Source organism: Lathyrus oleraceus, chromosome 7, assembly GCF_024323335.1.
Source record: "Lathyrus oleraceus cultivar Zhongwan6 chromosome 7, CAAS_Psat_ZW6_1.0, whole genome shotgun sequence".
Lineage (NCBI taxonomy): Eukaryota > Viridiplantae > Streptophyta > Magnoliopsida > Fabales > Fabaceae > Lathyrus > Lathyrus oleraceus.
This window is the reverse complement of record NC_066585.1, coordinates 96,171,303-96,193,664: the sequence shown is the minus strand read 5'-3', so window position 1 is coordinate 96,193,664 and position 22,362 is coordinate 96,171,303. Positions and strand designations below refer to the sequence as shown.

General features: G+C 36.3%; 2 protein-coding genes and 1 non-coding gene across 4 annotated transcripts; 1 reads left to right on the top strand and 2 right to left on the bottom strand.

Annotated features, from left to right (window-relative positions):
• Positions 1–1,841: 1,841 nt before the first annotated feature.
• On the bottom strand, positions 1,842–1,925 carry TRNAM-CAU (transfer RNA methionine (anticodon CAU)). The gene is given in 2 exon segments: positions 1,842–1,877; positions 1,888–1,925. It is a non-coding gene; the product is annotated as a tRNA-Met (tRNA).
• Positions 1,926–1,964: 39 nt separating this feature from the next.
• LOC127108265 (uncharacterized) lies at positions 1,965–6,009 on the top strand. 2 transcript variants are annotated; one of them, XM_051045704.1, is made up of 10 exons: positions 1,965–2,159; positions 2,234–2,265; positions 2,340–2,407; positions 2,656–2,721; positions 3,080–3,120; positions 3,348–3,484; positions 3,792–3,882; positions 4,204–4,275; positions 5,273–5,388; positions 5,626–6,009. In XM_051045704.1, the coding sequence occupies exons 1-10, from the start codon at positions 2,089–2,091 to the stop codon at positions 5,814–5,816; spliced, it is 885 nt and encodes a 294-aa protein (XP_050901661.1). In that variant the 5' UTR covers positions 1,965–2,088; the 3' UTR covers positions 5,817–6,009. The 2 variants fall into 2 exon arrangements, with proteins under 2 accessions (XP_050901661.1, XP_050901660.1); XM_051045703.1 differs by having other exon boundaries at positions 3,765–3,882.
• A 1,779-nt stretch (positions 6,010–7,788) lies between these two features.
• On the bottom strand, positions 7,789–8,337 carry LOC127102213 (uncharacterized). The gene has a single exon (XM_051039615.1). It carries the CDS (start codon positions 8,335–8,337, stop codon positions 7,789–7,791), a length of 549 nt encoding a protein of 182 aa, XP_050895572.1.
• Positions 8,338–22,362: the final 14,025 nt, after the last annotated feature.

Here is a 22,362-nt window from a genome sequence, read left to right as displayed (position 1 = left end):
ACTATTGGTGACTATGGTGGAATAAATCAGAACCTACATGATTGAAAGGTAAGCAAGTAATATGGTGAGATTTCCAAAGTTAAACGATGAAGATGTTTTAGTTTTGAGATAACTAACACATACACCAACTTATGGATTGTAAGGTAATTGTCCAATGTTTGTTATTCGATTGTTAATTTTGACTCATTAGGTCACCTAAATTGATTATATGTAATATGTTGTAGTATGTCAACTGAACATATATTTGAGGTCAGACACATTGAAATTCCAAGAGAAATGTCAACTTGAAAGAATGTGCATGCTCATGCAAAAAATGGAAGCTCAGAACCCTGTCACGTGTTCATGCAATATCATTAATGAAAAGTAGGAACCTTAAGGTATACGACTACATCCCCGAAATCTACAAGAAATCTAAATATCAAGTAGTATACAATCCTGTCATATATTTTGTCAATGACTCAAATTTGTGGGTTAAGACAAAGTATCTAGTTGCTCATCCACCAAAGTTCAGAAAAATGTCAGGAAAACTTAAGAAGAAAATGAATCTTACGCAAGGAGAAGTTGACGGATATGATCGTAAAATGAGAAGAATTGAATTTATCCCGAAGTGTAGCAGGTGCAAGCAGATAAGTCACATTAAATCAACTTGTAAGATACCACTTACTACTTAACCAACTCATGGTAATCAAGCTAGTCAGCAAATTGAGGACAATCAACCAAGTCGGTAAACTCAGAACAATCAACCAACCCAAGCAAGCCAACAAACTCAAGTATATCAACAATCTCAAGCAAGTCGACCATTTAAACCAAGACAAGGAAAGACAACTAAGCTAAAAGTTAGAAGGGCACAAACATCTTTTGTATCCCCATGTTCTACTACCAAATTGGGTGTTGCAAGAAATGCAATTGGGCCTACTATAAAGAGGACAATTCCAACAAAGAGAACTACACTAAAAAAGAGGCTCATATAGTTTATTTATGTGTATTCTTGTATTACTTATGTCTGTTTGAACCGGCGTTTTTGCTTTTTTTATGTCTGTTTGAATCAACATTTTTGCTTTTTTTTATGCATGTTGGAATAAACAGTGTTCTTTTTTGTATGCCTCTTGGCACAAGTTAGGTTTTTTATGTGTGAATGAATAAGTTAGGTGCTTTTTGAATTTTAATGAACAAAATTATGTAATGTTGTTAAATATATTTTCATTATGAACAAAATCATGTTCTAGTATAAATAAATCAAACTTTAGTATAAATCAAACTCTGTTTCGAACATAGTTATGTTCTATTATAAATAAATCAAACTCTGTTTTGAACATAGTTATGTTCTATTATAAATAAATCAAACTCTGATATAAACCAAACTCGGATATGAACAAAGTTATGTTCTAGTATAAATAAACTAAACTCTTGTATAAACAAAGTTATCTTCTAGTATAAATATACCAATCTATGTTATTAAATATGTTTCTATGTTAAATATGTATTCAACTTATGCATAATTCAGGTTCAAACATAATTTTGGTCTAAATATAACTGATTCAAAAAGTATAATATAAATTAAAATCTATGATATAAACATAAATGTGATTAAAAAATTGTGCATAAATCCATTCAAAATATGTAAAAATAAAAATATATAAAGATTAAATTACTGAAAAAATTTAACAAATTTAAAAATGAATAAAAACAGTAATATAAAAATACTAGTAGTACTTATAATTAAGCATGTTTCTTCTATAAGTTGAGTGACATGAGAGAGGCTCGAACTCTCGACCTCAGGATAATGCCAAAGTCAGTCCTATTCCATTAATTAAAATCAATTTAATTCAAAACCAAAAATATGGGGTGAGAGAGGCTCGAACTCTCGACCTCAGGATAACTCTTAGCTATGAGACCTACGCGCTAGCCAACTGCGCCACCACCCCATTTGTTTAAAGCCATCTAATTTAGGAGTTTGACAGACAAAGAACAATTAAATTAAAAACCGGCACAAATTTACTTCATTTATTTTAAACCTAACCGGAAGCATAAACATCAAGCAAGACACGGCCACAGTGAACCAATTTCCGGCTGAATTCTTCCTCTGTGATGGGCAATAACCGCCAACACCGGTTCAGAAACCACCGTCAGAATCACGCTCAATCCAGTCGACACTCACTGTAATCCTCCACTTCTTTTTTATTTCCTATTTACGCCACCGCTTTTGTTATTCATCTATATCCATCTTTTTCAGAGACAACGAATCTCAAAGCTCCGTCGTTCAAGGTTCGTTTCACTCTTCAAATCATTTACTACTTTATTTCAAACTAAACATTTTCATCACTTGTATCTAATTGCAGAAACTCGTGACGGTGATAATGAAGAAGCGGTGGAACTCTCACAACCCAAAATAAAGCTTGCAATGTGGGTATGCATCAATACAACTCTTTTACTATTATTATTTTTAATTTAATTTTTTTGTTGAAATTTTAAGTAACTAATCAGTTGGCGTTATAATTTAATGCTTTAGCCGCGAAGACGATCTCCAATGATTCTTATGGAACACAAAGTTGGTTTAACAACCATTGTGCTTACTTTAGCGAAGCTAAATTGTATTTCTGTATAGATAAATGCCGTATTTGGATCTAATATCATGTTATTTCGTTGTTAATTCAGGATTTTGGCCAATGCGATGCCAAAAAATGCACGGGGCGCAAGCTTTCAAGACTGGGTTTTCTAAAAGCAAGTATTTCTTATATTTTTTATTCCTTCACTGATTATTTCTTACATTCGATGTGTGTTGTGCACACACACACATTGGCATATGCATGGATATAATACGCAAGTGCCTGCCTATTGATACCTTGTAACTGCATGAATTTGATGTTGAAGTATCATTGACAAAAAATCTAGTGATATTTATAACAAAAATTTGATGATATAAAAGGTTGGTGAACGGTTGTGTGTGCTGTGAGCAGAAGCAATACTTAGTTTGTTTCTTTTCGTTGTTGATTCTATAATCTATGAAGATCTAATTACACTATTGAAAGATGCTTAATATGATATGTCACTGGTACTGATTCTGATCTGTCTTGTGCAGGAGTTACGTGTGAGTAATGGTTTTGGGGGAATTGCTTTAAGGTAGTTTGTCAGAAATTATCATTCTGTTCTTATTCTTATTAACATTTTTAAGTAATAATTTAAAAAAAAAAGCAGAGATTTCACAGCTAGGCGAAGTGGGTGTGCTAAGTTGTTATCTTTGTGCAGCAATGTATTCTCTTTTGACTATGGAGTAGCTATATATTGCAGTTCTGCAAGTTCCTTTGTTTACTGAAAAGTAATTATTTATTGTAATTCTGTTTTGACAGTCCTGTTGGGCAGCAATGTGTCTCAAGAGAAGATTACTCTTTAATCCAGACTAAAGGATTGGCTGTTGTGGACTGCTCATGGGCACGCTTAGATGATGTGCCTTTTGCAAAGTTGCGCTGCCCTGCTCCTCGCCTCTGTATGAACTTGTACACTGACAATAATATATTTAATTTTTATTTATTATTTATATTCTTGGTTTCACATAGTTTTTTAATTATATTCTGTTCAGAGTCAAATACTGTACTGTAAAAACTAGGTTGTCAATAGTGGACATAGCACCACTGTCGCAGCGCAGGGGCTAGTGGCCCACTGGCCGCTACCTTCGGACAATAACGCCACACCATGATACTTATAGATTTCTTCTAGCACCATTGCATTTAATCATTTTGCCTCACTTAGGGTTGCTTCATTTACAGGGAATAAAATGATTTGTTTTTATGCAGTGCCTTGGCTTGTAGCAGCAAACCCAATAAATTATGGGCGGCCATGTCAGCTATCTTGCGTAGAGGCCTTGTCTGCTGCTTTGATAATATGGTACCAAAATGATATTATCTATGACTATGATATCTTGTGTTTTGGTTTGTTCCTACATTTCAATCCCCTGCAAAATTTGTTACTGAAATTTAATATACCTTATGTTTCATGTTGGCTGATTTGCTACTAAACTACAATTGCTTGCAATGTACTGTGCAAAACAGATCATGCTATCACCAATGTAATTTTAAATGGAACAAAAATTTAGGCCCAATAGACTTTGCAGTTGGCAGCATATACAATGGATTATTCATTCTTCTTTAATGCTTGGTTGTTGAAATGAAAACATTTTGGTTAAAGTTCTTTGCTATGATCTTGCAGTGGAGAAGAAGAAACAGCAAATCTGGTGCTTGGCAAGTTTAACTGGGGTCACTCTTTTACGTCCCTGAATAAGTATGATATGATCCATTTATTTGATTTTATATTTTCACTTTCCATCCAAATCATTTTCACTCATGATATTTATTAGGGCATAATGATCTGCTTGGATTGACTTATTTGAGCTTATCTACTGCCATAAGCACTTGTGAGACTGTTCGAGAGAACTTATGAAAACAATTTATGACATATTCATAAGCTGTTTTCAACTTACTTTCACAAGCCCTCCAAAATAACTCGTATAAAAACAATTTTAATTTATTTTATCCTTCCATAAGTGCATATGCTATAAGATGCAAGTTAAGTAGTTTATCCAAACATAGCCCAAGATCAAGCATATGCATGGCATAAATTTATCCTCACACATTAAATCACAAAAGCAACAGGGTGCGCAAAGCCCCTCTTGATTTCATTCAAACCCTTCTATTAATGATTATAAAAACACTCCGAAATGTAGCTTACATGACTTTCTTTGTCTTTTATGAAGCATATGTTATAAGTTTGACATTGAAGTAAGCTGTACTTACATATGCGTACAGCAATAAAAACCATCTCTGCATGTAGCCATGCATTAACAGATTTTTTTGTAAAGAAATAATTTGTGTATGTAGCCATGATTAATTAACAGATTTTCTTGTAAAGAAATAATTTGAGAGGTTCATTTTAGAGTTGATTTAGTTATGTTTAAATAACCAGGAGCTCACTCGCCGTGATTGTTAGGTTTTGAGCAAGCCATTAGCTCCTAATTAGTCCCCAGTTACTCTTGTATCTAATTGTATTCGAACCATAACTGAGAGATCTAATATGTAGCCTACCACACAATTCCGCTCTGTTATTCTGTGTCTATGTAAAACCACTGTGTATTCAAGGAGTTTATGATGATACATATTCATTCAAGTTGTTTCATCTCCATGAGATTCGTGACTATCATGCAATTCCCTGAGTATGATTCTCAATTGCCTGCGGCTTCAAAGACTTTTCTATATTAAAAAAACTCTTTTAACCAATGCAGGGAATTACTGAGGGCCTACTCTAAATGCCAAAACAGTGCTGAAATTATTTCTGTTCAAAATGAGTGGCTATCACAAGCACGTCAGGTTCCACGGGCTCCTCCTACTGATAGCAAAGGTATGTGTCTGATGTAATATCTGTATATCTATTTTACACGATGGTGGGACTACTACACCGCATGAACTTGTTTGATCCATATGTAGTTCAACCTTATTTAGTGAGAAAAAAGTTTGGTTGTCTGTCGCTGCATACTTTGTTGGTGCTGTTTTTTTGTTGTATCACAAAGGCATATATAGAGACCTCTAATATATCGTGAATTTTTCTCGTGTTTTTTACTCCCTTGCTACATAGCAGATGTTATGCATGAAAATGAAGATAATGTTCAAAACTCTTCTGATTCGGAAGACGGGCTTCCACCTCTTGAAAGGAATGTGAATCATTTAAACATAGACAATAGTGATGAAGAGAGTGAAGATGAGCTCCCACCTCTTGAAAGGAACATGAATCATTTGAACATAGACAATAGTGATGAGGAGACTGAGTAGATTTGTTTTAAATCTCTGATGGCACAGGATACTTCTCTTACAGTGCTGCTGTACTGGAATCAATCTGGACATGTGCTCAACGTAGAATTGCTTAGCAGAAAGCTTTTCAGCTGAGATATGTATTTGTTTCCAGTTGTTTATTTTGCTTATACATATATTTTAAAGTAATTAAATATAGAATGTTATGAGTGTCCGCAACTTGTATTTTCCCCCTTTAAAGCCTTGGTGTTTATTTAATAACATTATGTAATTTTTTTGGGTTTAACTTCAACAGCCAAACATTATTTCATTAACTAAGGTCGGATACATGAATTAAATGACAACATATTTATTTATAAATTTTTATTTTTTCCATTTTTATAGAACTATTTTAAGGTAAAAATCGTACTGATATTTAAAAAGATATAAATTAAATAAAAATTGCAATTTTTTATGAATAAAGTTGAAAATAAAAAGTCAATTCAATGACTAGAAACAAAGCCGATACAATGAGTTCGTTGCTTAAAAAACAGTTTTAAGATTTGAAGAAATTAAAAAACTTGTGTGTGTAGATTTTTATGAGTTACTTCAATGTGGTACCTCTGCCACCCCATAGACTTGCAACTCAGAGGTGACGAGGAAGTGTATGCGTTTCTATGAGTTGCCACGTTATTGTTTGCATGACCTTGTGATTTGCTGTTTTTTTTGACGAGTTCACGATCATTGGATCTATTATTTTTGTGAGAGTTTGACCTGCATGTCACTATGGTGAATTTTTTTTCTCAAAATGCCACTATCCGAAATGAATTTTTCAATCTGCCACCATTTTTGTTATTTTGTGGGAATATTTTAATACTTTTCAGGATATTTCATCCAAGATGGCGGACGTCCCCAGAGGTTCAGTTGGGGTGCGCCATCTGGGATGGAGTGTATTACTTTTTTTTTTTTTTTTAATTTCAGATTTAATTTAAAATGATTAAAATAATTATTTAATATTAAAAATTAATTAAAATATTATATTTAATAAAAAAATAAAATAATTAAAAAAAATTAAATACTTTGATATATAATATTTTTCATAATTATTTAATATTAATTAGTTATATTACTTTTTATATAATATTTGTAATAAATATATAATACTAATTAAAAAATATTATTTATAATAATTAATTAATTAATTGTTTTAAAAATAAATTGTTCTAAAATTAAAATAAATAATAAATAGTGACATATTATTAGCAAAATATTTTTTAATAATTAATTAAAATTTCAAAATTATATAGCTTTTTTTGTAGTATTTGTTATAAATATTTAATGTTACAATTATTTTATCCCGCCCAAATAATATTTTGATATAGATTTTTCCCGCTTAAACCATAGTATAATATTATTTTTTATTTTCAGTAGGTTTCCTATAAATAGAGGAAGCATATGGCAGATGAATATATCAGTTGTGAATGATGTCTGTTTGTTGCATTGTTTTCTTTGAAACAGATAAGCAGATGAGGGTTTGTTTGAATCCATAATGGAAGTTTATGCAGTTGGTTTCTGCCATCAACGGAAGTTTTTGACAGCTGGGTGGTTCGATTTGACGTGTTAGAAAAATTGAATATTATTGTTCTTACATAACTCTTACGGATGCTAGCCCAGATGGGACATACATGCATTATTGGGATCGTGTAGAAAATGATCTGGATGTTACTTGTATGTTTTCTGCGCATAGTGGAGAAGTTAGTCGAGGTGTTGAAGATCAACTTGTTTTAGCTGTTGTCGTTTAAAATGATAATATGATCAAAGTTGTTGTAGTGATTAATTGTTATAACGTGTTGGAATAGTTGTAGTTTTTTTATCTTTAGATGAAGTTGTTATTATGTTGTTATCAGTCTTGTGTTGTAGAAGATAATGTTACACTCTTAATAGAACTTGTTGTTGGAAAAAGGAAATACACGAAATATAACGAAGATTGAATATACTAAAACTTCAGACATAACTAAGTAGAAGGGCCAGACCTGGTTAGACATTTTCTGCGCATATGTCCTATTTCTCGACAAATACCACACCTCTTTTTTTCTTTTTCAACGTTGTCCATTTCAGTTCTAATCCGACAACTGTTTGGGCGACCTTTCTTGTTTCTCCGCATGCGGTCGTTGTGGCATAGTGTGTCACCTTTATATTGTGGCCAACTTGTTTCGGTCGGGATCCCGAGGAAACTTTCCTCATAGACCTTAAATACGTTTACAACTTTGAACACGTCAGCTATATGTACAAAATAGTCTTGTCTTATGCTTGAACACGCTGCAATAACATGTGACCAAGGGACATGAAACGTTTGGAATCTTCCACACTCACACGTAAGATTTTGAAGGTCGACGTTGTAATGGGTAGTCGGTCTGCCGTCACTATGACGAACAGTTTCCTGGACCAGGAAGCAAAACCTCTCACGATCAAATTGCATAACCGTGTGGCTATTTGATTTGATTACTTCCTCCTCAATTCCCTTCATGCAGTTTTCAGTGAACAGTTGGCCAGAACCCAACATTTTAGTCTAATCATGTCCTCTTTTCCCAAACAGTGTGCCCAATCGATAATATGTTGATTTTACCAAAGCGGTAATAGGTAGGTTGCGTGTGGATTTTAAAACTGAGTTCATTGATTCTGCAAATTGGTAGTCATATGACCCCAACGTTTCCCTACATCGAATGATCTCGTCCATTTTTCTCTTGGAATATTGTCTACCCATTCTAACGCTTCTATGTTAAGCTTACGTATCTCTCCCCTGTAGTATTCATATGTTGTCTCATTTAATGCATACCCTGAAAATGAAAATGAAAACTAAATTAGTATGTATAAGTTAATGTTAGATATGGTAACAAAGATATGTTTTGGAAGATACCCATGTTAACAATTTTTTTACGAAGTTCCCTGTCTCTGAATTCCCTCATGAAATTTTGCGCTATATGTCTGATGCAATATACGTGTGAGGAGGGAGGGTGTTACCAGCCATTATCCGGGTTATTATAGGCACTCTTTATTGACTCATGTCGATCTGATATCAAACATAGGTTGGGTTGTGGTGTGACATGCATTCTAAGATTTCTCAAGAAAAAACTCCATGCTTCTCCAGTTTCACCCTCTACCAATGCAAAAGCTATTGGAAATATGTTCCTATTTCCGTCTTGTGCCACAGCTAACAAAGTTCCCCTGTACTTTCCATATAACCATGTGCCATCTACTTGAACCACCAGTTTGCATAATGCAAAACCCTTGATGCATGGTTGGAAAGCCCAAAAAAGGCGGTGAAAAACTCTAGCACCACTTATTTGAGTCCCTTCATTTGAAAATACAGGAAGGGTCTCAAGTTCTATTATAGTACCTGGTAGAAATGTTTTCATGACCAACAACCATTGCGGCAGGTCGTTGTATGAAGTCTCCCAGTTTCCATAAATAGCAGCGATAGCCTTATTCTTTGAAATCCATGCCTTTTTGTAAGAGATTGTGTAGTTGAATGTCTCCCGAATATGAGCGATGATGTGTTTCACTTTCAATGAGGCATCACTATTGATTAGAGACTTGATACTGTTACATATTAGATTAAAGTCAAGTTTTCTATGATCTTGAGACATTGTGGAAGACATGCATGTGTGCGGACCGCTAACCTTAGTGATCACCCACTTACCACTCCCCTTCCCCATATATGCTCTGCATTTGAAGGCGCATTCTTTGTTAACACACTTGATTATGAGCCGTTTAGAATCAAACTTATAAACGGAATAATCAAGATAGTTTCTGATGTGAAATTGGCGAATGGCGAATACACATCCCTCTTTGCTATTAAATTCCATGCCAAGCAACCCCCCTCTATCCGAAGTGGCTCCGTGGTTTCAAAAATTGATGCATCTTCGTCAAGTGAGTATGTGGGATTTCTCATGTGTAGTGGTGGATTGTACAGATCTTGCACTTGATCTTGATGCACCACGGGGATATCGTTGTCAGAGTTGTCACTTTCTCCACTGAAAAGATTCTGCATATCTACGTACCGCGCGTCTTCATAGTCACTATCATCCCCGACATCCTCATCTAGAACTGGTGTCAACGATAGTATAGTCTCTTGACTCATTTGATATTGATGATATTGAGAAGTTTGCGTCGGATACATTCCTTGATCACCCTCATCGTTGTCTACTAAGCATACGTATAACTCAATCACATCTGACAAATTATACGTCGAATGGCACTGGAACATTAACCCGGCGTCATTGTCGTCTTCTATTTTCGTTGTTGTATAAGTCACGCTATTAACGCCGTCATTAAAACATGGATATCGATAATAAATATCAATTATCTGTTGTTGGAGCTTGTTTTCGAGTCTTTCTTTTAGACGCGTGTAATTGGATCTGGGGTGTATTTTGAGTTGCTGTACGTTTGTGTTTTGAAATATGACTCCGACATTAACATTTGGAAAAATACTTCCATTATAATGGATTTGAACTGTGATATTTTTTTGAGCCATTGTGTGTATGATTTAATTTGAAAATTAAAGGTTCAATTATATACAAGGGCTGTCTGGAGTTGTACCTATAGCCATGCAGAAGACGTCCACCATTTGAGATGGAGGATCTCAACTACCTTTGCAAAGGTAGAAGGGCCCCGCCGTTTGAGATGAAGGGTCAAGCGCGTGGGATTCCGTATGGCGTTGGGGTCCGCCCTTTGGGAAGGCGCGCACGTGAAAGAAGAGCGCATGGGTCCGTGCGTGAAAACATGTGGCGTTGGGGTCCGCCGTCTTGGTTGGAGGACCTTGGCGCGTGAAAATTTGCAAGGTTGGGGACCGCCATCTTGGTTGGAGTACACCTAAAAAATTCTGAAAGCCTACTATTTTTGTCCACCATCTTGGGAGTTGTATATATACTGCTGCATGTTTGGTCTTTTCAAACACAATATAAAAGCTAGACCTGAGCAATTCAAACGCATAGGCTACCCACATGGCTCTCTTAATTGGTCTAATATACATTATTAAGCCAATATCATCTAAAAAAGTTGATTCTTACAATACTATTTCTGATCCAATATCAATCATATTAATGGAAAACTTTGGTTTTGACGACATCCAAACTCAAATACTTCATGTTACCGAATTTGAGAGAGAAATTGTTGCTTTGCGCTATCGAAAACCATACATCAATTCAAATGGCATGCTGTTGTATGAAGAAATTCGAATTTGTAATGATGAAGATGTACGTGAAATGTTTGAAAATTATTTAAATTTCATTAACTTAGGGCCATTAGAGTTGTATGTTAGTCTTCGTAGAACAACAGATGGAATTGTATCATTATGTAAAAGTGATAACTAGAACACGTCATGAAAATTTATCTATAAATACTCCTCCATGATTTCATTTTTACCACAACTCACTTCTTTATCATCATTTCATTTTTACCACAACTCAATCTTCTATCATTTTTACCACAAATCTTAATATGTCTCAAACTCCTTTTTTTTGGATGGGTGATAAACATAGGGGAACTAATGATGACATTCAAGCATTAGTAAGTGATACTTATTGTTTTGATAATTGTTTAACATTTGCTTTGTTATTTTTTTACAAATTAATATATATTATGTATGTGTTATTTTGTTTATTGTTTTCGCTACATGTATCAGGTGGAACCTAAAAGAGCTTTTAGAACCCGAAACCATAAGTTAATTGATGCCCCACATTATATTCAACCTTTTTTGGATACCTCTGGTTTTGTAAACGTCGTAAAACTGAAGGATATAGTTATTGATACAAGTTTCATATATGCTATACTTGAACGATGGAGACCCGAAACACATACTTTCCACTTCCCAACCGGTGAGTGCACTATAACTTTAGAATACGTAAGTATGCTTTTGGGTCTACGCGTCAATGGTAGAGCCGTCGTAGGACCATCCAAGATTAGTGCAAGTGCATAGACCATGTTTTTGGACCGTCAACCTCCAGAAAATCACATTAAAGGTAGACATGTTCGTATCTCTTGGTTAAAACAAATACTAGAAGAAACTCAAATATCTGAAAATACCTCCCATGACGAACTCATTATATACACAAGAATTTATATTATATTGTGCATCTCCCTAACTTTATTCCCTGATAAATCGACAAAAGATGTACATAGTATGTGGATACCATTTGTTCAGGATTTGCGTCAGTGTGGTGAATATAGTTAGGGATCAGCTGTGTTAGCATATCTATATAAGGAAATGTGCAAAGCAGTTGACGTTGATGTTGATGGTATGGGTGTGTGTGTTATTCTGCTACAAACATGGGGATTTACACGATTCCCATTTATAGCACCAATTAGTTATGCAGTTCCAAATCATCCATACGTATCAATGTAAGTCTTAATATTTCCATGCAAATCCATTGTTTTACATTTCTGTTCTCTGTGTCATATAATATGTTAATCTTTCAATATAATGTTGCTCTACTTTTTAGATGGGCTTCGACCAACAAGAAAAAAAATTGCTCTAGAAATCCTCGTCATTACCTTGATGGGTATCGTGTCATGTTCGATCACATGTCGTCAACAAACGTAATTTTGGTTTGACTAGTTTTTTTAATTACATGTCACTTAAACAATAAATGGTAAACTTACGTATTTTTTTAATACAATCACAGTTTATATGGAGGCCATATCTTGGATACCCCCCCCTTGGAGGATGATGATCATTTGATTTGGAGTGCAACAACACCAATCTTGTGCTTTTGGATCGTTGAAATGCATCAATCAGATAGGGTAAAATTGCAATTTGGGTATTATCAAGACATACCCAATCCACCTAAATGCCTACAAGAAGAACATACCATGACTATGCAAGAGTCATGGAATTATAGTTACACAACGTTGAATAGAAACGAACAACAACTTTGGGAAAACAAACACCGACTGTGTTTGACTGGGGTAACGTTTCAGGGAGAAATGAAGCCAACCGAAGAATATATTAATTGGCTACGACATCTTCCATTACAATACGCGTCAATTGAGCAACTACTTATTGACCCCCGTCAGCATTGTTACACATCACAAATGTCGATTGCACCGTGACCATAATTAACAAACCCCCGAACAAGAATCCCTCCCAACTAATATTATACACAAACTTCAACTTCCACCCAACATGAACCACAAAGTCAATATACACAACCCTACCAACAACAAACACAAAACACCCAATACCATCAACCAAACTACCAAACCCAAACACAACACACTTCATACCAACAACCAAACTTCCACACACTGACACAACAAACACCTACTAACTACCCATACCAAACACCATAAAACCCAATACACTACACTTCTCAAACCCAACAACAACCATACCTACGCCCCCCACATAACTACACACCCATCCCACCACCTAACTTTGATTACTCTACTACACATCAACAATTAACAACCACCGATGTGAACGACTATTACATCGCAACCATAGAACCTTCAAACCCAAACCCAACCTCATCCATATAAATATTAAATAACTTTTCTCCTAGTATGGATTTTGAGAATTTTGAGGCATTCGAAATTTTTTGTGAGCAACCACCCATTCTTCAAACCACTGTTAATCCGTCCACAACTACTGCCCCTAATATACCTACCTCAACACAATCATTAGGTCGTGGTCACCGCGTTCGAGTACGTGCAAGATGTGGAACTGATAGTCATTTCGTCGATGAAGATCCCAATCAACATCACAATTAATTTCTTTTTAATCTATTTTTCTTTGTAATTATAGTTAAAAAATATTAAGAAAGTAAACATTGTAATTATCGTTTTTAATTAATATTATATGAAATTATATTTTTTATTTAATTTTTAAAGTTTACTAAAATTAATATGTAATCATCTATTAATAAATTTATTTTTAATAAATTTATTGTAAGTATCATTAATTTTTCATTTTTATTAAAAATATTATGTAACAATTAATTTAATTTGTTAAAAAAAATTAAAAGTTTTCTTTCTTAAAATTAATTTCGGAATATTATGTAATATTAAATATTTATAACAAATATTACAAAAAAAGTTATATAATTTTAAAAAATTAATTAATTAATTATTATAAATAATAATTTTTAATTAGTATTATATATTTATTATAAATATTATATAAAAAGTAATATAACTAATTAATATTAAATAATTAAGAAAAATATTATATATCAAAGTATTTAATTTTTTTTTAAAAATTATTTTATTTTTTTATTAAATATAATATTTTAATTAATTTTTAATATTAAATAATTATTTTAATCATTTTAAATTAAATATGAAATTAAAAAACAAAAAAATAAAATAAAGTAATACACACTCCATCCCAGATGGCGTACCCCAACTGGACCTCTGAGGGCGTCCGCCATCTTGGATGGAGTACTCTTCTTTTATGTCTATTGTGTTGGAATTACATCAAATAATGGAGAATTTTAAATTAATTTTGATGAATAAAAATTATTTTTTTTGTTTGGTTATTCCTCTTGTTCTTCACTCTTCACTCAAGTGAATCAACCAATCTGAGTTGCAAGATGATTATGCTACACAATTGATAATGAAAGAGAAAATGAAAAGATGAATTGGGGAAGAAATGGAAGTTAGGATTTTACGAAAAGGGAAAGAAGAAGAGTTGTAAATTTTACAGAGAAACTACTGCTCTTTACTTTGCAATCTGCAATATTATTCACACACTTTACAATGATAGGGTTACTTCCTATTTATAGGTTGAGATTGCTTGTACGCCAAGCAATCTCCAACTAACATAACTAACTAAGCTAAAACAAACAAAGTTAAGTCAAAATTATGTCGAGATACATTTCTTCGACATTTCGATAACTCTTTGTTTTTGTCGAGCAACATGTTTCGACACAAGGAATTGCATACTCCACACACCACCTAATTCATCGTGTCTAAGCTATCCACATTCATCATAGATCTTAATTTATTAAACACTTCGACATGCACTCCTTTCGTCATGATGTCTGCAATTTGATTCTCAGTCCTGCAGCGTTCCAAGTTCAACTTTCCATTTGCTACTTGTTGTCAAAGATAATGGAACCTCATTTCGATGTGCTTACTTCTTCCATGTGCTATCAAATTTTTCGCCTGATTCATAGCAAACATGTTGTCGATCTTCATGGTAATTGCTCCATAATTCTTCCTTGTAATTTCTTCGATCAAATTCACCATCCACATTGCTTGACATGCACAGAGATAAGCTATTATGTACTCCGCTTCACACGACGACAATGCCACTACTAGTTCTTTTCTTGAGTTCTAAGAAATTGGTGCACCACCTAGCATAAACACATAGCCAACTGTGCATTTTCTATCCTCAACATCACTACACCAACTTGAGTCGGTGCAATCCGCTAGCTTGCATTATTTTCCTTCATCAGATACAGGAAATAAAATACCATAGTCGAGAGTTTCTTTAAGATACCTTAGTATCCTTTTTGTCACTGCTAGATGTGATACCTTTGGGTTTTGCATGAATCTACTCATCATACCTATAATTTAAGCTAGATCATACCTCGTGTGACAAAGGTATCTTAATGACCCAATAAGTCTTCTGAATTGTGTTGGATTGACATCATCTTCATCTGAGTTTTTCGAGAGTGACAATCTTGGTTCAGCAGGTGTCGAAGTCGCATTGTAGTCTTCCATCTCAAATATTTTGAGTATTTCCTTTGTATATCTTCTTTGATGCATCATCAAGCCTTTACTACTTGTCGCATCCTGCGAAAAATCAACCGGCGAGCCTAAAAATAAAAACACACAGAGCCGCCACTAAACGTTATTTATCCCAAGATAGGGAAAGGAAACGCTCAGAGAAACCTGGAAAGACATGGTCTCGCGACCAAAGAGAAAGGGTAAGGGAGTCGGTTACGCAAGGGGAAGGTATTAGCACCCCTCACGTCCGTCGTACTCGACGGGATCCACGTCCTAGAATAAAGAAAAGGTTGCTAAACATCACACACACACACAGGGAACACAGGTGGGGTTAAGAGAAACGGGCTCGATAAGGCGTCGCACCTTATGCCTACATATCTTGTCTGGAACAAGAATCAGAGCCACTGTAGTTCGGCTTACGCACGCCAAACAACACAACACATACAAACAAGCAAGGGTGGCAAACATGGAGCCCGACAACCACTGGATGGAATTACGTCGGCATCCGAACCAAAACACACTCAAAAGGGCAAACTTGGAGCCCGACAGCCAATCACTGGGCTTACGTCGGCATCCGAACCAAAACACAATCAGATAACAAGTAAACACACGCAAAAAAGGAAAAGGTTGCCCGGAGTGGTCTCGCACGACCACCTGCCTACATACCTCGTCTGGAACGAGGATCAGGGCGATGTAGTTCCCCTGAAAGGGACTAAATTGCTAACCAGAAACCGGGGAAAGACACGACACTAGGGAGCTGAGACTCGAGCCTAATGTTGTCATGCAAAGTCACCCTAAGTTCAGGTTTCTACCTACTTGCATCAGTGCGATCTAATCCTAACCAGGAAAGAAGAAAGCATACAAGCATACATCATATATCAAATGAGAACAGGCATCTCAAACAAGCATGTCAATCAGAGATTCACAGAGCACACGCTATAACCAAACAAGAGGCTCAATCAAAGGGGTTTGACCGCCGAAGCGAGTCGTCTGTACATGGTTTTGATTTGCTCTTAACCTTGCCATTACGAGGCTAAGGTGAAGCAGATGAAGAGGTGAAGTGAGGATCAGACCTCACAGCTCATATCCCTAACCAGGGAGAGCATCTGACAAATGAGCATGGGTCCAGAATAGGGGAACCCTTCTATACTCGATGACTCTGACTCAATGTGCACTGCACAGGATCTTGGGTTAGGATCTCAATGCTTCAACCATGTAATGGGAGCAAGGAGAAGACTCAACTGAATAGTGGGGGGTAGGCTGCATACCCCTACCTTCCACCAATTGCCTTATTTAAAGGACTTTCACCTGCTTGGGCTTAAAAATAAACAACCACAATCATTGCCTCTTAAGGAGGACTTCAGACAATTTTCCCGGCCCGGTAACAGCCGGGTCTCCAGACTACATGAAGTTTAGGAAGCTATACCTCAATGCAAGTTGCTTAAGCAAAGCAAAGCAAAAGTTCACAAGGAACTGAGCAACTAAAGTACCTGGAAACAATCAAACACAGTTAGTAATCAGACAGACAAACCATAAACAACAAGTGTTCACTCAATCAAAATATACAAAGCAATGCACAACACAAGGCAAGCTCAAAGCTCAAGCCTAAGCTTCACCACCTACAAAACCAAGTTATGTTAGTGTACAAACATCAACAACATCAATTAAAATTGATTTGGATCATTCTCCATGTGCATTATGCTTTTGATCCTGAAAAATCAAGCAAACATTAGCAACTAGACCACTAGGCCAAGCCTAGGGTCCAAAACAAGAAAAAATCCTTAAACAGCAAGGCATTCACAAACCAATCTCAAATTAAAGTCAAACAAGAGCAAACATCATTGGCCTCATGTCTATATCATTCATTATGCTCATGCTATGCACAAAATAAGGCAAACTAGTTCAAATGAAGCACCAAGCATACAAACAGAAGTATTGCATTCAAATCCATACCAAGACACATCCAAAAATTCTCAAATTAATTGCACCTAAACAGGGGGTATTCAAGGTCTACCATGTCAAATTTGAGCTCATTTGGGCAAATGGAACCATGTCAATGAAAATCAACAAAAACAGTCACAATTATAGGCTCCAAATCACAACATCAATACATGCTTCCACTTCAAAAATTCACATCTCATTGAAAACAAAATAGAAATGGATGGGACCAAAACAGGGATGTCACATTATGTGTCTATTACATGCATATCAAATTTCATGATCATACAGTACCATATGAGGATTTCTCAATCAATCTACCAACCTAGGTCACATGAGCTTGCACAAATGATCACCAGAAATGAAAAATCATGATCAAATTGAAAATGCAGTGTAAAATTCCACAAAAATTCATACAATATCTCAACATGCCAACCAATCATCATGCAAAATTTCAATCAATTATAACAAGTATAGGTCATGTAAAAAATTCCAGAAAGTTGACATCAAGAGGTGTGACACAAATTGTCACACCTAAGTTCCATAATTTGCTGCTCAATGACCAGGTATCAAAAATTCATGAAATTTACATGGAAATAAGCATCAATGAGTCAAGAATCATCACAAAAATTTCCAGGCATTTATTTAACACTATGAGCATTTCATGAATCAATTGGCAAAATGTATCAAAAGGTAACTCATGTGAGAAAACCCTAGGGCAAATGATTTTTCTACCAAGCACAACTTTGACCAATAGGTCAAAAAAATCCTACACAAGTCAACAAAGTCATAGAAAAAATCTCCATATTTTTATGATTTTTCTACTATTTTTGGTGAATTATTTAAGGTGTTATCAATTTTTTAATAATTAATTCAAATTAATTAAAATGATAATGGCATAACTGTAATTATTGGTGGCGCCAGCGGGAACATGAAATTCGAAAATTCAAACAGCCAAATGGATCAAACAGCTTCAGTTCATCGTCTTCATCACACAACATTTCCAGAAATTCGAAAAAACGAAGAACACGAAATCACCATGAAAATTAGCAAGCTTATAACCGTTCTAACCGTCTAATCGAGCACAACACGAATATCAACTTGATTTTGGCTAAAGGTTCCTAAAATTCCTGAATCGAGCAACCTAGGGTTTGACATTGAAACTTCAAACTTAGATTTCTCAAGCTACAGTTAATCATTTTCTAAACCACAAGCAGCATTAGAACCTACGTTTCATGCTCTATAAAACGCATATGAACATTAACCATATCTTGAGATTCGAAAAAACACAAAAACCTGGAATGGCAGTGTTATGTTGATGCTCTTGGTGCTCGTTCTTCACAAACAGATGCAGGAGAGAGATCGAGAAGGTGATTGATGCGCTCAACTCCACTTGCCTTTGCTCCTAATGTCCACAATTCGAATTCACCATGAATGAGGCCATGTTGAACAGTCACGATTTGATGAGCTTTGGATGATGAAACACGAAAACAGTCCTAGCACATGATGATACAAGTTCAAAGCAAAAAGAATTTCGAGATTTGGTTCAAGATTGAGGAAGATTGAAGGATTTGAGGGTTTGGTGTTCTTGATGAAAATTGAGAGAATGTGAGGTTTTTGAGATCCAATCTTGGAGTGTGTGAATTCTGTTATGATTAACAGATGATTATGATTATATATGGTAGCTTAATCCATGCTTAAGTGTGTGATTAACCAAATTAGCATTGTTAGTGTAATTGGTTATTTCAAGTGAGGGGTAAAAATGGAATTTCACCATGACAGCTCATGCCACCTGTTTTGACAGCACATACACCTTCCAATCATCATATGTGAGCTGTAGAAACTTGCCTCATGCTCATTGGATGTGTAAATCTCAAAATCACCATGTGGATGCATTTGTCCATTTTTAACCATTCCACTTTTCAAGCCAAATCTCAATCCAAAAGCCTTAGCCATGAAATGATGCTTCCAACACACTCTAAATGCCATTTATGAGGTGTAGCAAAAAGTCTCATCTCAAAATTCCAATTATTTTGAAAGTTGGACAATTTTGCCCCTGATCCAATTCAGCTGTCCAGTTGAAAAGTGACTTTTTGCCTTGGCCATTTTTGGGAAAATCCAATTATGCCCCATGAAAGTACATGTCAAATGGAGTTTGTGCATATAAAGAACTTGCAATTTGGACAAACCATGTGGAAATTATGGCCTCCTGATTATGGGTCATTTTTGAATTTCACTGAGCCATAACTTTCCAACCATACATTGGATTTTCAAGTTCTTGGACTTTTTGGAAAGGTGAGAACAAGATCTACAACTTTCATGTTGAACAATTTTCATTTGAAGCTTCCTTGGACATGTAATCTTGAGGTCAAAAACTTTCCATTTTTGGAAACTTCAATTACAAGTCACTTTCTATTTTTGGCAGTTCTTGTCCTGACTTGATTTCCTTCATTTTTGAGCTTTGAGATGTCAAATAACACTTGTTCCAACATGAATGAAGTGTATCCAACTCATTTCCTCCTCCAAATCCATCAGATCATGTACAGTTGACCACAGTTGACTTTTTCATCTGACAGATGAATTTGGCCATGCATAGATCAAATTAAGCCCCAATCTTCAACTGAAATGGCTCAAGGGTGAAACCCTAGCCTTAATAAGCTCAATAAAATCACAGAATGAACCCCATAACCACCATAGACCCCATCTCCTGATTATGCCCTGACTGGCCCAATGCAACTGATTAGGGTTGACCAGTGGTCAAAACCCTAATCTCAAGGAATGAGCTTCAATCACTTGATTCTTCTGATGATAACCAACCATGATGATGATGATGTATCACTTCAATCAAGATGAAGACCAATATCCTTTGAGAATCACAAAACCCTAATTCACAGCCCAATCCTCAGATGGCCAATGATCAGTCAATAAAACCCTAGGCTTGCACTTTGACTTCCCCCTCTTCTGAACAAGACTTGAGAGGATGACTTGCACAATGTAACCACATGATATGCAATATGCAATGCCTAATGACCTAAAAATGTATGCAATATAATAATGCTAGTCCCAAGAGAGGAGGGCAAATTTTGAGGTGTTACAGCTGCCCCTATTCAATCCACTGTGAACCTGTCGATACGAAATAGCCTCGGCTTTCGGATGATCAGGATGAAGAGTGATTGAATACCAAGAACAGACGAACAATTTGCACTCTGATGGGATATAATTAACGCCTGTCAGCATCGGCGAAGAAACAAACTCTGAAACGTCGACCTGGATACCAAAATAAATGGTAACTCAGGGATAACCATGGCCTGATCACCACACATCCACTCGGGATTATTATTCTCCCCTTTTTTTTTTCTTGGACCCCGAAATTTTCTTTTCTTCTTCTTGGTCTGAAAACCACGTCGGTCTGATCTCCGCTTCGGTCTGAACTCCGGTTCGGCCTGAACTCCGGAAAATTGGTCTGAACACCACTTCGGTCTGAACTCCGCTTCGGTCTGAACTCCGGAAAATTGCTTGCGCCAATGATCCCCAATCATTGCATTTGAACCCCTGAACCGCGCTGATCGCGTAACGTCCTCTGATTTTACTTCCATCTCTGTTCGACGGAAACCTTTCCTCCAGTATCGCACTACTGGGGAACATTGTTGATCTGACGTCATGATGCTAGACTCCTCAAAGTAACATCTTCACCATCTGGTGAAACCAAACCTTCAAGCGGTAACCACGGCTTGAGTCATGCTGAACGCGTCATGATGTTGAACTTATCCAAGTAACATCTTCACCATCCGGTGAAACCAAATATCAAGCGGTATCCACGGCTTGAATCGCGCTGATCGCGTCACGATGTTGAGCTTATCCAAGTAACATCTTCACCATCCGGTGAAACCAAATATCAAGCGGTATCCACGGCTTGAATTGCGCTGATCGCGTCATGATGTTGAGCTTATCCAAGTAACATCTTCACCATCCGGTGAAACCAAATATCAAGCGGTATCCACGGCTTGAATCGCGCTGATCGCGTCACATTTCCATCTCTGTCCGACGGAAAAGCTCCTCCAGTATCGCACTACTGGGGTACAACAAATCTCAAGCGGTAACCACGGCCCGAGTAACTGATGCTTGCAATGCTGATGTTGATCTTCCAACCAGTGAAACCACTCCTCAAACGGTAATCACGGCTCGAGTTGCATCTTCACCCACTGGCAGAACCATATCTCAAACGGTAACCACGGCTTGAGATTAGCCTATGCTTGCAATGATGCATGATTGATTTTTCTGCGTAATGCTCCATAATTATGGAAATGCTACGCGATTATTTATTTTTCTATGCAATATGATATGCTTATTTACATGATGAATGCATAAAAAGAAATATCCCCCTCAAGGGACTCTTCTGGGAAGCACGAGACACTCTGCTGAGGAACTCGCCATTGCTCCAACCCCAACCTGCTGGGGAATAGCACTGCTGCTGGGAAATAGGCAACCCTTGCTGGGGAAACCTCCTTTGCACCCAATCCACTCGAGAAACTGCTGGGGATAAGAACCACCAATGCACTCTGTGGGGATACAACAGTCTTTGACTTGTTGAGGACATCAATCCTGACTCTGCATTGGGAAAACCCTCACAGATACCTGTTGACTTCACTGGGGAAACACTCACAGAGACTCTGCTAGGGGAATAGCAATCTCCAGACTCATCTGGGGAAACACCACTCTATCACCTGCTGGGGATAACCATCCTGACCCGGCTAGGGAAACGCATACTACTCCGCTGGGGATACCCATGCAATCCATAGGTAGAATCAGCTCAGCTGGAGATGCAAAAATCCGTCCGCTACGGGAACTTGTTCAACCCACTGGTAGGATGAACACTGCTGGAGATATATTTCATTGAAACCCGCTCCACTCGGGGATA